This window comes from Pan troglodytes, chromosome 8 (genome assembly GCF_028858775.2).
Source record: "Pan troglodytes isolate AG18354 chromosome 8, NHGRI_mPanTro3-v2.0_pri, whole genome shotgun sequence".
Taxonomy (NCBI): domain Eukaryota; kingdom Metazoa; phylum Chordata; class Mammalia; order Primates; family Hominidae; genus Pan; species Pan troglodytes.
In genome coordinates, this window is record NC_072406.2 from 103,708,694 (window position 1) to 103,724,755 (window position 16,062).

The 16,062-nt window shown below is 37.1% G+C and overlaps 1 protein-coding gene and 1 long non-coding RNA gene across 6 annotated transcripts in view; one reads left to right on the forward strand and one right to left on the reverse strand.

Annotated features, from left to right (window-relative positions):
* Positions 1-16,062, reverse strand: part of LOC107966796 (uncharacterized) — a 220,832-nt gene that overhangs the window by 162,449 nt on the left and 42,321 nt on the right. The gene's annotated exons all lie outside the window — the stretch shown is intronic.
* HECTD2 (HECT domain E3 ubiquitin protein ligase 2) overlaps positions 1-16,062 on the forward strand; it is a 105,442-nt gene that overhangs the window by 57,468 nt on the left and 31,912 nt on the right. For all 5 annotated transcript variants that reach the window (XM_063781970.1, XM_016918846.4, XM_016918844.4 and 2 more), the window contains exons 6-8: positions 11,114-11,178; positions 14,007-14,052; positions 15,881-15,990. In XM_063781970.1, coding sequence (XP_063638040.1) covers positions 11,114-11,178; positions 14,007-14,052; positions 15,881-15,990 — 221 coding nt within the window. The remainder of the gene's footprint in view (positions 1-11,113; positions 11,179-14,006; positions 14,053-15,880; positions 15,991-16,062) is intronic.

The window sequence follows — 16,062 nt, forward strand, 5'->3', positions numbered from 1 at the left end:
GGGATAAACAAACTGTGGTACATTCCATATCATGGAAATTATTCAGTGATAAGAAGAAATGAGATACCAAGTCACAAAAAGACATGGAGAAACCTTAAATACATATTGCTAAGTGAAGGAAGCTAGTCTTAAAAGGCTGTTAAAAATAACAGTAATGGAGATTTGGAGCTAAGATGGCCAACTAGATGCAGCCAGGAGGAACATCTGCCACGGAGAGACTGGACATCAGGAAGACTGGCACACTCCAAGCAGATCTTCAGAGGGAAGGCATTGAGATTGGACAGATGGAGGACACAGAAGCTGGGCTGAAGGGAGCTGGGAAACCTGGGTGGGGCTACCAAGTAATGGGATTCATTCATGACCCCCAGCAGCTCCTGTGGAAAGGGTGAGTTGAACAGGCAAGGAGCAGCCTGCTCTTGCCACGGGCCTCCGGAATCCTGGCAACAGGAGATTCCATGACCCCCATGGACACTTGAGCTGGCAGGGTGAACTGCTTACACATGTGGCAGGAGTAGGACTCCAGCCTGTGTGGCGCCCAGATGGTTTGGTATGGGAACATCTGCAGTGGAGCATGGCCAGGGTTGCCCATCCCTCAAGGCTCACTGTGCTCCTCCTGGAGACTTTAGCCTTGAGAAGACTGTCAGACCTGGACAGAGTAGGGTGGTCTTGCCTGTGAGATGGTGCCAGACCAATGTGAGTGTCCCCCTGACTGCTGGCCTCTCCCAGGGCCCCAGCCTCACCACACTCACTTGCAGTGCACCCTCGATGCCCAACCAAGGTACTTCCTGGGGCATAGCTCACCAGCAGACCACTCCTGACCATCGTAGGGTCCAGCAGAGTGGCCACCACCAACACACACCAGCCTACCTGCAACTTCCCCCCATCAGAACCTCCCCTCCGTAGCTTTGCCAGCATGGATTTGTCCACAGCCACCTTCCCACTGCTTTGCCAAGGTTTGCGAGTGAGTGGACCACATTTCTCCCCACCAGTATGTGTGCGTACCCCACCAGGCTACTGCTGCATGAGTACATGCTTGCTGCCCCCACTGGCATGTGGGCACCCAATCATGCCACCATTGCTGCTGCAAAAATGCACACGGACACTAGCAACTTGCCCCCCCACCATGCTGACACCACTGTTGGTGCAAATGCATGTGCACAGAGTCCAGCATTCCTGCCCCCCACCAGCACCCCACACCTACCACACCACCACTGCTGCCAGCTCAAGAGCATGGGGCAATGCCACAAGCCCACTCCTACTAGTACCTTGCCCCAGCAGATGTGTGTGCATCCCATCACATGGCTCTGAGTGGCTGCTGGCACATGCAAGCAAGCATGGATCCAACTGCCACTACCCCAGTCAAGCGTTTTGTCTGACACCACCCATCAGAATGTTAGTGCCAGTGGACCAAGAAGACCTCAGCCCTTTTGGCACAGCAGGTTCCTAACCTTGAGGGGCCAGAGAACAAAGCCAGGGGCTCGGTACCAGCACCCCCCAGAGTTAGAGCATGCAGCCCAGGAGTGCTGAGCTGAGCCTTGGCCCACTAAAATTTTCCAGAAACAAAGCCATTCAGCTGAACCCACTTTATACCACAATCAAACCCACAAATGCATCAAAGAAGATAAAAGCCAAAAAAAAAAAAATCCCATTCAAAGGATAGCAACTCCAGAAACTGAAGGAATGTCAACTCACTCAGATGAGAAAGAACCAGCACAAGAACTCCGGCAACTCAAAAAGCCAGTCTTCTCACCTCCAAATGACCACACTAGTTCCCAGCAATGGTTCTTAACCAGGCTGAAATGACAGAAGTAGAATTCAGAATATGGATAGGAACAAAGATCATTGAGATTCAGGAGAAAGTAGAAGCCCAATATAAGGAATCTAAATACAATAAAATAATACAGGAGATAAAAGATGAAATGGCTTGTTTTAAGAAACAACCAAATTGATCTGACAGAGCTGAAAAACTCACTTCACAAATTTTACCCCATCTCTACAAAAAAAAAATTTTTTTAAGTTAGCTGGGTGTAGTGGTGCATGCTTATAGTCCCAGGTACTTGGGAGGCTTTAGTGGGAGGATCCCTTGAGCCCAGGAGTTCAAAACTGTGGTGAGCTACGATTGCACCGCCACACTGCAGCCTGAACAACAGAGTTAGACACTGTCTCACTCAAAAAAAAAAAACAATCAAGAGTACAGTTGCAAACATTAACAGCAGAATTGACCAAGCTAAAGAAAGAATTTCAGAGCTCAAAGACTGATTCTCCTAAATAGCTCAGTCAGACAAAAATAAAAAATGAAGAAGAATGAATAAAGGCTCCAAGAAATATGGGATTATGTAAAGAGACCAAATCTACAACTCATTGACATCTCAGAAAGAGAGGGAGAGAAAGCAAGCAATTTGGAAAGCATATTTGAGGATATCATCCATGAATATTTCCCCAACCTCACTAGAGAAGCCAACATTCAAATTCAGGAAATTCAGAGAACCCCTGCAATATGCAAGATGACCATCCCCAAGACACACAGTCCTCAGATTCTCCAAAGTCAAAATGAATGAAAAAATGTTAAAGGCAGCTACAGAGAAGGAGCAGATCACCTCTAGTGAGAACCCTATCAGGCTAACAGCAGACCTTTGAGCAGAAACCCTTCAAGACAGAAGAGATTGGGAGCCTATATTCAGCATTCTTAACAAAAAGATATTCCAACCAAGAATTTCATATACAGCCAAACAAAGCTTCATAATTGAAGGAGAAATAAGATACTTTTCTGATAAGTAAATGCTAAGGAAATTCATTACCACCAAACCTGCCTTACAAGAAATCCTTAAGGGAGTTCTAAATATGGAAAGGAAAGACTGTTACCGGCCGCCACAAAAACACACTTAAGCACATAAACCATTGACACTATAAAGCAACCACAAAATCAAGTCTGCGTAATAACCAGCTTAACAACATGATGACAGGAATGTAAAAAGGCTAAATGTCTACTTAAAAGGCACAGAGTGGCAAGTTGTATAAGAAGAAAGACCAAACTATATGCTGTCTTCAAGAGACCCATCTCACATACAGTGACATCCATAGGCTCAAAGTAAAGCAATGGAGAAAGCTCTAGCAAGAACAATAGAAAAGAAAAAAGAGCAGGGATTGTTATTGCAACTTCAGACAAAACAGACTTTTAAACCAACAACAATCAAAAAAGACAAGAGCATTACATAATGGTATAGAGTTCAGTTCAACAAGAAGACTTAACTATCCCAAATATATATGTACCTAATACAGGAGCACCTGGATTTATAAAGGAACTTCTTAGAGATCTACAAAGAGACTTAGATAACCATACAATAATAGTGGGAGACTTCAACACCCCACTGACAATATTAGATGATTGAGGAAGAAACTAACAAAGATACATGGGACCTGAACTTGTCATTTGACCAAATGGACCTAACAGATATCTGCAGAACTCTCCACCCTAAAACAACAGAATACACATTCTTCTGAACTGTACACGACACATACTTTAAGATCAACCACATAATCATAAAACAATTCTCAGCAAACTTTTAAAAAATGAATTCATATCAACCACCATTGCACAATAAAAATAGAAATCCATACTGAGAAAACCACTCAAAAGCATACAATTATAAGGAAATTAAAACAGTCTGCTCCTGAATGACTTTTGGGTAAGCAGTGAAATTAAAGCAGAAATCAAGAAATGTATCGAAACTAATGAGAACAAAGATAAAACATACCAGAATCTCTGGGACCCAGCACTGTGAAAGGAAATTTTATAAATCTAAATGCCTACATCAAAAATGTTAGATCTCAAGTAAACATAATATCACACCTAGAAAATCTACAGAAACAAGCACAAACTAACCCCAAAGCTAGCAGAAGACAAGAAATAACCAAAATCGGAGTTGAACTGAAAGAGTTCCGTCCCAAGATGGAACCAGGAAGAAATGGAAACCCTAAACAGACCAATAATGAGCTCTGAAATTGAATCAGTAAGAAACAGCTTACCAACCCCAAAAAAAGCCCAGAACCAAGTGGATTCATGGCCGAATTCTACCAGATGTACAAAGAGCTGGCACCATTTCTACTGAAACTATTCCAAAAAATTGAAGAGGAGGGACTCTTCCCTAATTCATTTTGTGAGGCCAGCATCATCTTGATATCATCTTTTCTGTGTGGCAGAGACACACACAGACACACGCACGCACACACACACAGACACACACACACACACAAAGAAAACCTCAGGCCAATATTCCTGATGAACATTGATGTAAAAACCCCTGCAAAATACTAGCAAACTGAATCTAAAAGCACATCAACAAGCTAATCCACCATGATCAAGTAACCATTATCCCTAGGATGCAAGGTTGGTTCATCCTACACATATCAATAAATGTGATTCATCACGTAACAGAACTAAACACAAAAACCACATGATTATCTCAATAGATGCAGAAAAGGCTTTTGATAAAATTCAGCTTCCCTGCATGTTAAAAACCCTTAACAACTAGGCATTGAAGGAACATGCCTCAAAATAATAGGAATCGTCTGTGACAAACCCACAGCCAACATCATACTGAATGAGCAAAAGCTACAAGTCTTCCTCTTGACAACAGCACAAGACAAGGATGTCCACTCTTAGCACTCCTATTCAACATAGTACTGGGAGTCTTAGCCAGAGCAGTTGGGCAAGAGAAAGAAATAGAAGGCACCAAAATAGGACGAGAGGAAGTCAAATCTTTGCAGATGATATTATTCTATACCTAGAAAACCCCAAACCCTCTGCCCAAAAGCTCCTAGACATGAAGAACAATTTCAGCAAAGTTTCTGAATGCAAAATCAGTATATAAAAATCAGTAGCATTTCTATACACCAACATCTAAGCTGAGAGCCAAATCAAGAACGCAATTCCACTCACAATAGCCACAAAAAGAATAAAATACCTGTGAGTATTGCTAGTCAGTGAGGTAAGAGAGCATTAACAATGAGAATTACAAAACACTGCTCCAAAAAATTACAGATGAACAAACAAATGGTAAAACATTCCATGCTCAAGGATAGGAAGAATCAATATCATTAAAGTGGCCATACTGCCCAAAGCAATTTACAGTTGCAGTGCTATTGCAATCAAACTACCAATGGCATTCTTCACAGAATTAGGAAAAAACTATTTTAAAATTCATATGAAACTAGAAAAGAGTTTGATTAGCCAAGGCAATCCTAAAAAAAGATAACAAAGCTGGAGGCATCACATTACCTGGCTTCAAACTATGCTACAAGCCACAGCAACCAAAACACCATGGTACTGGTTCAGAAACAGACACATAGACCATTGGAACAGAATAGAGAGCCTAGAACTGATGACACACACCCATAACCATCTGATCTTTGACAAAGTCCACAAAATAATAGGGAAAAGATTATCTGTTCAATAAATAGTGCTGGGATAACTCGCTTGCTATATGTAAAAGATTGAAAGTGGACCCATTTCTTTCACAATATACAAAAATCAACTCAAGACAAATTAAAGACTTTAATGTAAAAACTGAAAGTATAAAAAGCCTGGAAGATAACCTAGGAAATATCATTCTGGACATAGGCCCTAGCAAAGATTTCATGAAAAAGATGCCAAAAGCAATTGCGACAAAAACAAAAATTGATGAATGTGACCTAATTAAACTGAAGAGCTTCTGCATAGCAAAAGAAACTATCAACACAGTAAGTAGACAACCTGCAGAATAGGAGAAAATATTTGCAAACTATGCATCCAACAGAGGTCTAATATCCAGAATCTATAAAAAACTGAAATAATAAGCAAAAGCAAACGACTTCATTAAAAAGTGGGCAAAGAACATGAGCAGACACTTCAAAAGAAGACATACATGTGTCCAACCAGCATATGAAGAAATGTTCAGCATTACTGATCATTAGAGAATTGCAAATCAAAACCACAGTGACATAACATCTCACACCAGTCAGAATGGCTGTTACAGATATTGAGATTATGAACATGAGACTGTCTAAAATACCTTTGATACCAAATAAATTTTTAGAAGTAGAGAAATTAATAGATTAAACAGCAGATTGGAGACTGCTGGAAAAAGAATTAGTAAACTGGAAGGTAGAAGTGAAGAAGAAATTTCTCAGAGTAGAACTCGGGGAAAAAGAGATAAACTATAAAAATAATAAAGATGTATAGAGGATAGAATAAGAAAGACTAAACTTCATTGTATTTGGAGTCTAAAAATTATGGCACAGAAAGAATGGGGGTGTATATTTAATACCTGGGCGTTTCCCATAACTGATGTAAGACGTGAATCCACAAATAACAGGGGAAACAAAATATATACTAAGCAAGATAAAAGACATGCAGACAAAGTAGTGAAATTGGAACATCGTAATAAAGATACCTTATAAGTAATCAAAGGGAAAAGACAAATCATTCATAAAGGAAAATTATTTGGCTGTCAGCAGACTGCTCCACAGCAATCTGGGAGCCAAAAACCTGAAGTAATATTTTCAAAATACTAAAAGAAAAGAATATAAACATTGATTGATGTAGCCGGAGGAACTGACTTTCAAGAATGAGGGTGACTTAAAGATATTTAAAATAAACAAAAACTGCCTTTACCACCAACAGACGTATACTTAAACTTTAAAAGATATATTTTAGAGAGAAGAGGAAGGATCTGAGATATAAGAAAGAATGATGAAAAAGAAATTCATAAATACAGTTGACCCTTACACATCATGGGTTTGAACTGCATGAGTTCACTCACACACAGATTTTATTCCGCCTCTGCCATGTCTGAGACAGGAAGACCAACTCCTCCTCTTCAGCCTCCTCCTTAGCCTACTTAATGTGAAGATAAAGAGGATAAAGACCGATATGATAATTGCTTCCACTTAATAAATAGTAGATATATTTTCTCGTGATTTTCTTAATAACATTATCTTTTCTCTATTTTATCATAAGAATTCAGTGTATAATACATAATACATATAAAATATGTGTTAATAAACTATATTATTGGTGAGGTTCTGATCAACGGTAGGCTATTGATAGTTAAGTTTTGGGGGAGTCAAAAGTTATACATGGATTTTTCTACTGCATTGGGGGTCAGCATTCCTAACTCTCATGTTGTTCAAGGGTCAACTGTATTTATGTGTCACCCTAAAAAAATGCCTGCATAAAATTGATGTCTAATGTGTGTGCTTAAGAAGAAAAAGCCAAAAGATGGGAGAATAACAACACATAAGTAGAGGAAGCTTATTGGAATTGAAAGTATTCTAAGATGCTCTAAAGAAAGAGTAGGATATTAACTTTAGGCTTGTTAACTATGAATAATAAGAAATCGAAAGTAACCTCTGAAACAGTGCAAGTGGAGCAAATAACTTTCTTAACTGGAGAGTAGGGGAATGGGAAAAAGAAGCATTAAAAAGTGAGTTGAATGGAAACAAAAAATAAGATTGCAGAAACAAGTCCAAATATAGGAATAAGTAATTGAATAACGAATATAAATGCACTAAACTCACTGGTTAGAAGAGACTATCACTTTGGATTTTTAAAAATTATATTCCATGCTAAGCACAAGAGATACCTAAAAAGGTTGAAAGTAAGGGTATATAGAATATATACCAGACACCTTCTAAACCAAAGGAAGTTGAAATCGTTGTTACTAACTTCAGAAGATACGGCCTTTAGGAAAGTAAATACTACAGATGATCAGATGAGGGAGAAATCACTGGAATTGGGAAGGTTATACAGAAGAGGTTGATTTTTATTTGCACCTTGGAAGGATTCAACTTAAGTATGCAAAGAGTTGAGCAGTTAGTCAGTGAGTATGTATTGTCTTGGCATTGGAGATACAGTGTTAAACAAAAATGCATGTCATATACAGCTCTAAGTAGCTTATATTCTAATTTCTATTGGGGGCAGGTTACAGATGGAAAATAAATGTGAAAACAAATGTGAAGAAAGATAATTTCAGATACTGATAAGTGCTTCGAGAAGATAGGGCAATGTAATAAGGAGTGATTAGTGGTTGCTTTTAGCTAGGAAGCTCAGGGAGGGCCTCTGTAAGGCAACAATTGAGGTCTTAATGATGAAAATAACTCAAACCATGAGAAGATCTGTGAGAGCAGCACACTAACAGAAGTGACAGCTAATAAAAAGGCCCTGAGAAGGGAACACAATTGGCAAATTCAGAAATAAGGCTTGTGAGACTAAAGCTTGGTGAATTTGGGAGAAAGGAGAAGACTAGGTTGGTAAGAGATGAGACTGCATATGACCATGCAAGTTTAATTGTATTGTAATGGAAAGTCATTGAGTGTTTTAGGCAGGGATCATTTATAGTTAAGAAAGATCTCTCTAGATGCTTAGCAGAAAATGGTCTGTAGTGTGTCAAGAGAAAGGAGTTAGGAAGGCCTTGTAGTAGTTGAAGCAAAAGTTGATATTTGGATTAGCAATTTTGGCAATGAAAATAGAAATGTTCAGACTCATATATTATGGAGTAGAGCTAGTAAAACTTCCAGTACATTGGATGTGGCACTCAAAGGCAAGAAAGACAGGAAACTGAGTGGATGCTGTTGCCATTTAATTAGATGGATAAGGCATTCGTGAAGGAGAGATCAAAGTGTTTAAAAAAGAAGAGTATTCCACCTTGTCAGATGTTGCTGAGACATTTTTTAAGGTTTGGACAGAGAATTGACCATTGTCTTTCATAAGCTATAGATAATTGATGACTTTAATAAGAGTCTAGTAAGACTTTAATACACCTATTTGGAATGAGTTGACAATGAGAAGAGATAGTACAGATAATTCTTGAGAGCTTTCACTATGAAGGGAAGCAGAGAAATGAGGCGGTAGCTAGAAGATGGCCCAAACGAGATGTTTTAAATAAAGTCAATACATCAGTCAGGGTCCTGGTAGTAAACAGACAACACACTCAAATTGGTAAATTGGGTTATTTACAAAGTTGTTAGCAGAGTAAGTGAGACCATAAGGACAGCACAGTGCCCAGGGGAGAATCTAGAGATGAACTGTGGGTGAGAGGGCTGCTTTACAGGAGATGGGACTTTCACTCTAGGGACACAGCCGACCCATGACAACCATCCCATGGTGACCCTGGAGGTGGGGACCTGAGGGAACAAATACCCCAACTTCACTCTCTTTTCTTTTCTGCTAGTGCTTTCTGTTAGCTGAGCCCAATAAGAAGGCAAAGGAGTCTAGTTGATACAGTCCTTCAGAATTGGCCTCTGAGGGCATAGAGCAAAGTGGAGAAGAACAGCAAATCAGTGCCAGTGATGTTAGTCTGCGTTGTTGTACTGATAGGAATGTTTTAGTAGAGAGGGAGAAACGGATGATACAGGAGAGATAAGGAAAAACTTTAATAACCATGTCCTTGACAAGATTATGAGAGGGGATGGGATGTAGGACTCAAATGAAGGGATTGGCCTTGGTCAAGTGCAGTTGCAGGCAAATTGGTAGAATTTACATAGGGACAGTGAATCTGTTATCTGGGTGCATCTGAGACCTAGAAAGCTTCCCTGTCCCAGACAGGTATGGAAGCCCAGAGCTCCAGGATCACTACACCTGCTCAATCACCCAGAAATAGGTTTGGAGAGGGAAACAATCATGACACGGACCCCCACGAAGTTTCTCCCTGATGGACTGGGAAGTCTTCTTTGTTGAAGACATTGAGCCAGACTAAGAAGCCCCTAGGCTTCTCAGAAACAGGGCAGACAGAGCAAGAGGGAGGACAGAACAGAGGCCAGAGCCCAGGCAGGATATGGCGCAATGCCACCACCGCAGGCATCCGGGGAGGAGTGCCAAACAGGGGACTTGGCCAGGAAGGCCAGCATTTGAGTGACAGAGATGCTTGCCCTATCCTGTTGCTGGCTTCTTTCTCCGTCCCTGTGTCAAGCTGTGGCTAGATTTCTCAATGAGGGCAAAGGGCGAGAGGAGTGAGAACCGTCTTCTTGAAGTTCTGTGGGCACCTGCCTGCCCTGTGAGCACCTGTGAGGCCTTTGTCCTTGGCTGGGGTGTGGTCGTCTTGATCCTAGCAAAGAGGCTGCTCAGGATGGGGAGGGGATAAAAACCCCTGCGGGTCCAATGCAGATGCCAAGTGTGTAGCAAGGTCATAGCTAGGAATGATGCTGGGAAGGAGGTGTTATAGATTTGAGGAATAAGAAGGTTTGAAATATAGTTGTCTTGAAGTGTAGAGAAGTAAGTGAACTATAGAAATGTTGTGGGACTGTCAGTGGTATTGAGTGTCCTTTTGAGATTTGTGGTCATAAACTTAAAGTATGTCCAGTCAGCACATTTGTTTGGTTTTTCTCCTGCAGCTTTTGTTGCTCAGGGGCAAACACTAAGTGGTTGAGCAGGGATACTCTCTGGGTATGCGGGGTTACTGTAAGCAGAGGAAGAGAAAGGAATGCTATATTAAATATATATACGTATATGTGTATATGACATAAGAGCTAGGCTGAATGAGTGCTGATAGACATGTCTTGGAAATAATAGTTGTGGTTTTAAATAAAAGCATATGTGTATTGGCATTTGCCTCTTTCATGTAACATGACACAAATTTTACTGATTATTTGAAGTTTCTTGTTAATGAAGCTTCTATTCTCTTATAAACTAAAGTATTATCTAGATGTATTTTATTTTCATTTATTCTTGGGAGTTTGATAGTAAATAAGATTTTTAGTATTTGGATTATTAAACTAGAATGGTAATATTATGTTAATAAATATGTTACGCTTGGATTCATGTTCATTACTCTGTCCTGTCAGGTCAAGGAAAGTGAAATTGTTTTCCAGTTATATAAAAATTCTGTTGGTCATCAACCACCACCATATATGTTTGTGCATGTTGTATGCTACACATACCAGGGATATTCTTACTGTAATCTTATGTCATTGATGCTCTCTAGAGTTCTTAAATGTAAAATCAGTACTACTATAAGTGTCAGTCCTGAGTCATCAAGTCTGATTTTAACTATTGAAACAGATCTGTAAATATAATTAACATATAAACGTCACCTAATTTGGTAATCCTAATTACCTTACTGTTTTCTTTTGCCTACAGCCTCAAGACGTTCAGAAGACAGTATTAAAGGGAATCATTAACAGCCTGTTACGAGAATGGAAAGGGTAAACTGATATTTTCAATATTTAGCTAATCAGTATAGATGTCTAACTTACACATCATATATCTTTAACATATGTGTATGTATTTTACTCTCAGAAAAGATTTTAGTTGAGTTATAATAACATAGATGAGAAAAGAATTATAAGCCATTTACAACAAAGCTGTATAACTTGAGATTTGTGACCTCTCAGTAGGATCTATAGATGGGCATAAAAAGATCTGTGAATTCTTTTAAATTGTATGTAAAGTTTTTCCTATGCAGATATATATGCTTAACAAAAATGGAATGGGTACTTACATCAGTAACCTAACTGAAATAATGAGCATTAAATTTAGCCTTGGGCTTCCTGGTAGCCAGAGTGAAATTTTTCTTATTTCTATTATAGGGACGCCTAAGGCCAGCTACTAAAATATTTTTTTCTCTCAGAACTAAATATTAGATTCTTATATAAGGAATCATGGGCAATTTAATTGGTAATGTTTTGAACCATGAATATGCATAATATAAAAATGTACTTTTAAAAATACATATTTAAATTTATATTAAAAGTATATTATTTAAATAATAACTTCCATTAAAGCCAAAGGAATGCCAAGTCTAGTTTAAAAGTAATACCTAAGTAGAATTCTTAAATGTAATGTTACATGTACCATATATATTTTAATAATATTTTAATTGTTCTGATTTTGAAAGAAATTCATGCTTATTATAGAAAATATAGAGAAGGCAGAGAAGTATAAAGAAGAAAGTGTCAGTCTGGCCAACATGGTGAAACCCCATTTCTACTAAAAATACAAAAATTAGCCAGATGTGGTTGCACAGTCCTGTAATCCCAGCTTACTCAGGAGGCTGAGGCAGGAGAATCGTTCGAATCCTGGAGGCAGAGGTTGCAGTGAGCCAAGATCATGCCACTGCACTCCAGCCTGTTGAGCTGTTGAGAATTTCTGTCTACTGCCTTCACTTTTTATATAGCACATTCCTATTACTGGTTTTTTATATATCTCAAAGATGGTGACTGGATTTGCTTGGACACTACTATTTTAATGTATGTCTTTTTAGTTTCTATCTGTAACATAAATTTCAGAATCAATAGAGTGAGACTGTCTCAAAAAAAAGAAGAAAGTAAAAAATGTTTACATTTTACAGTGTTTTTCTAGTCATCTTTTAAAAACAATTAAAATCATACTGTATCATTTCATGTGACTTTTAACTTAATGATCTTTTTCTTACTTTATTACTCTAGTAATCTGTTTGCATTTTCCTTCTTAAACCACACTTTTAATGTCTGACTAATAACTTAGAATAGGAATGTACTGTAATTTACCTAACCATTCTCCAAGAATCGTTGTTTATGTGAATAATTCCACAGTGAACATTTTGTACAAAAATCTTCTTTTCTGAGCATTTATGTAAAAATTTTTTTAGAAATATAATTACTGCGTCAGAGTATAAACATTTTAAGACAATACATTTTGTCAGATTTATTTACAAAGCAGTTATGATAATGTATACTTCTAACAGCAGAGGGCCTGAGACTTCATTGGTATCTTCTTTTAACAAAACTTGGCCTAATTTAATAAATGAAAAGTGGATCTCATTTTTATGTACTTTTCCTTAATACTAATAAGCTTAACATTTTATCATTTGTTGCTATTTTTATTTATCCTTTTGTAAGTTTTCCACCTACTTTTGCCATTTTTTATTGCAGATTTGCCTGATTTTCTGTTAGAAACTCTTGCTTGTTGTAAGAAAATTGACCTTTTTGTATTATATTTTCCTATATCTCACGTTTCCAAAAATCAGTTACTAGCCTCAAAAAGATGAAACCCCTGTTACATCTCAGTTAAGTGTCTGAGGACTGAAGGGTTAAGGCCAAACTGGGAGTTAGCTGCTTCCTGAATATTATAGTAAAAATATCATTTAAAAAATTCTAAGAAATCAAACCTACTCATACAATTTATTGTGCATGCCTGATAATTTATGCAGGCATAAATGACCTTGCCAAGATTATGAAGCTCTAGGTAGGATAGGAAAGGACTTGGAGGAATAGGTGATATATACAAATAGATCTTGAGCAGGCAAGAAAGAAACACTTGTCAGCATAGAGAATGACAAAAGCTTTAGTATCTGGGTTTTGTTTTTCAATCCAGGACCCAGTTAGGAATCATGAATTGCATCTGGTTGTCATAGAGGTGAACCATTTTCAATTGAAGAAGTTACTTCCAGATATCTGTGAGAATGTACCAAATAGATCTTGAGCAGGCAAGAAACACTCATTAGCCTTGAGAATAACAAAAGCTCTTGGTCAAATCTCATACTATGAGAATTCATATTAAGATGGAAAAAATTACTTACTTTTCATGATTCTTTCCGTTAGAAGCATACTGGATGTATTTAAAGTATGATTTGATTTACAGACATTTCTACATCACTTTAGGAATGAACCTAGAAACACAAGCATATTTTCTTTCTTTAATACATAAATGTTCTTAAGTAAAGATTATCCTTTATTAAAACAAAAACATAAGTATTCTAAAATTGATGATTTTATTACACACCTAACTACTTCCAGAGTTAATCATATTTACCTCACAAAATGTTATAGCCTAGTTAGCTCAGTCTTTAGTTGTCTTCAGAATCAGCCTAGGAGAGGCACAGAAGCACTTGTATTTTCAGCATATTATGGACTGTCTCAATAATAATGCATATTAATCCTAGTTTTTGGCTTTTCTCAACTCAATCTTCATAGAAAAGTTTATTGGTCTTTTTTGTTAGATGCTATGAGATTAAACATTCATCCATAATAAATTATTCTTGTTTCTTTTTCAGTCCACGAACAAAAGATGATCTTAGAGCATATTTTATACTTTTACAGGTAAGAGAACCAGAACCTAGTTGAAGTTGTCTAAGTCAGATCTCAATCCCTACATGTGTATGTGAAATGATATTAAATATTAAATATCATTTGGGGCAACATTATTGATTCTTTTTAGAATTATAGTTACCTGTAACCAGAAGATTTTTTTAAAAGTAGGATTAGTAAGATTAAAAGATAAGTAAGACTTTAAAAAGTAAGAAAAATAAGATTAAAGCCATAACAAATAAATAATCAGAAGCTAAATTACATGTGAGATTAAAATTTTGATTTAGTTCCTGCCAGAGTATTCAGGAACAAACAGAATGGAAGCACTTCTTCCTCCTCCATTCAAACCTGTTTCTTGTAACTAGTTTTAACAGGCTTCAGGATTGTCTTTTATTTTCCCATCTAGTAGGTTTTCACTTCACTATGTATTTTTCAATAACTTCAATTAGAATTCTTACGGAAAGATAAAAGGTTTTTTTTAAATTTGTTATAAAGCGAAGATGATGAACTTTTTCCTCTTGATAGATACAGATTAATAGATACAAAAAGAAATTAAGATCCAGACAAATGAAAAGCAATTTTTACTTTTTATTATTTTTTGAGGAAGAAATACATTATTACCATAGCTAGCATACTATTAATACATTTGCATTATTCTTTACAATTTATAAAAGTTGTCCATGTATATTATCTCATTTAAAAGTAAGGAAAACTATATTAAATAAGTATAGTGTTTAGTACAATATTATGATATTATAATATCAATATGTCTAATGAAAGAACATATACAGGGTAGGGATAGAGAAAGTGAGGAAAGAGGAAAAAGTGGAAAAGGGGGGGGAAATGACCAAGAGGTAGTTAAGAAGAGAAATGTAAGGAGGGAAAATAGAGAGGTAAGAGGAGAAAGAGCCAAAACTCAAGAATAAACATATGTAGAGATAGTAAAAGCTAGAAAGATGACACGAAGCTCAGATTTTAGGTGAGTATATTGGTCAGCCATAAGCTCTGCTCATATTTTGTTCTTCTCAAGAGCCATTACCAGATGAAGTTATCAGCTGAGGTCAGTCCCAGATTTTGAGTTGTTCTGTCAATAAGTCAGTTTTGAAAAACACATGGTGCTCTCTTATTTTTCACAATTTCAGGAGGTTTTTTTCAATAATATTTATTTTTTCCATGATGTGCTGAAGTGTACATTGTGCTAGAATTTTATATTTTGGAAACATTAACTAAAGGCTTTTCTTAGTTTACAAGTATTCCTTCAGTGTCCCTTTATCATTTAAAAGTTGTCAGAAGCTGTATGTGGTTCTCCCCTTGTTCTTTGTGATATATGAGGCTAACTCATTTTACAATGGCAAAAGTTTCACAACCAGCTTTTACTTTGTTTTTCTAGCTTTTAATCAAGGAACACCCAGGTTTTTTGCTTTTAATTGGATGATAGTGATTGGTACCATTTATGAAGGCACTTTTTATGAAGGTGCTTTATATACATTTTCTTTTTCGATACTCAAAACAACCCTTAAGATAGAGAATATCATTCCCATTTTACAGATAAGGACATTGAGAATCAAAGTGTAAGGAACATGCCTAAGGGCATATAGCTAGTAAGTGGTAGAATTAGCCCTCAGACCCAGATTTGTCTTAACTCCAAAGCCCATGCTCTTTTCACTGTATAGCCGCAGTGTAAATGAAAGTCTCTGTTAATTAAATAACAAATAGGTTATTGTTTTTTTATAATCTCAAATTTTGTTTCCTGAATTTACCACGTACTTATTAAGCTTAGTGTCTTTCCTTTTACGTGTTAACAGAATTTTAACACAATTATCTTTAATATCTTTTTCAGAATCCTCAGTTTAATAACACATCTACGTATGTCATCTATGCTCACTTGCTACGACAGATAGCTACCTTAGTGGAAGCTGACCATCATTTCCTAGTTCACTGGTTTAAAAAGTAAATCATTCTATGATATTAAGAACTTTTATAGTCTCACAGTTTTAAGTTTGGTATTAGTAATTTTACAAT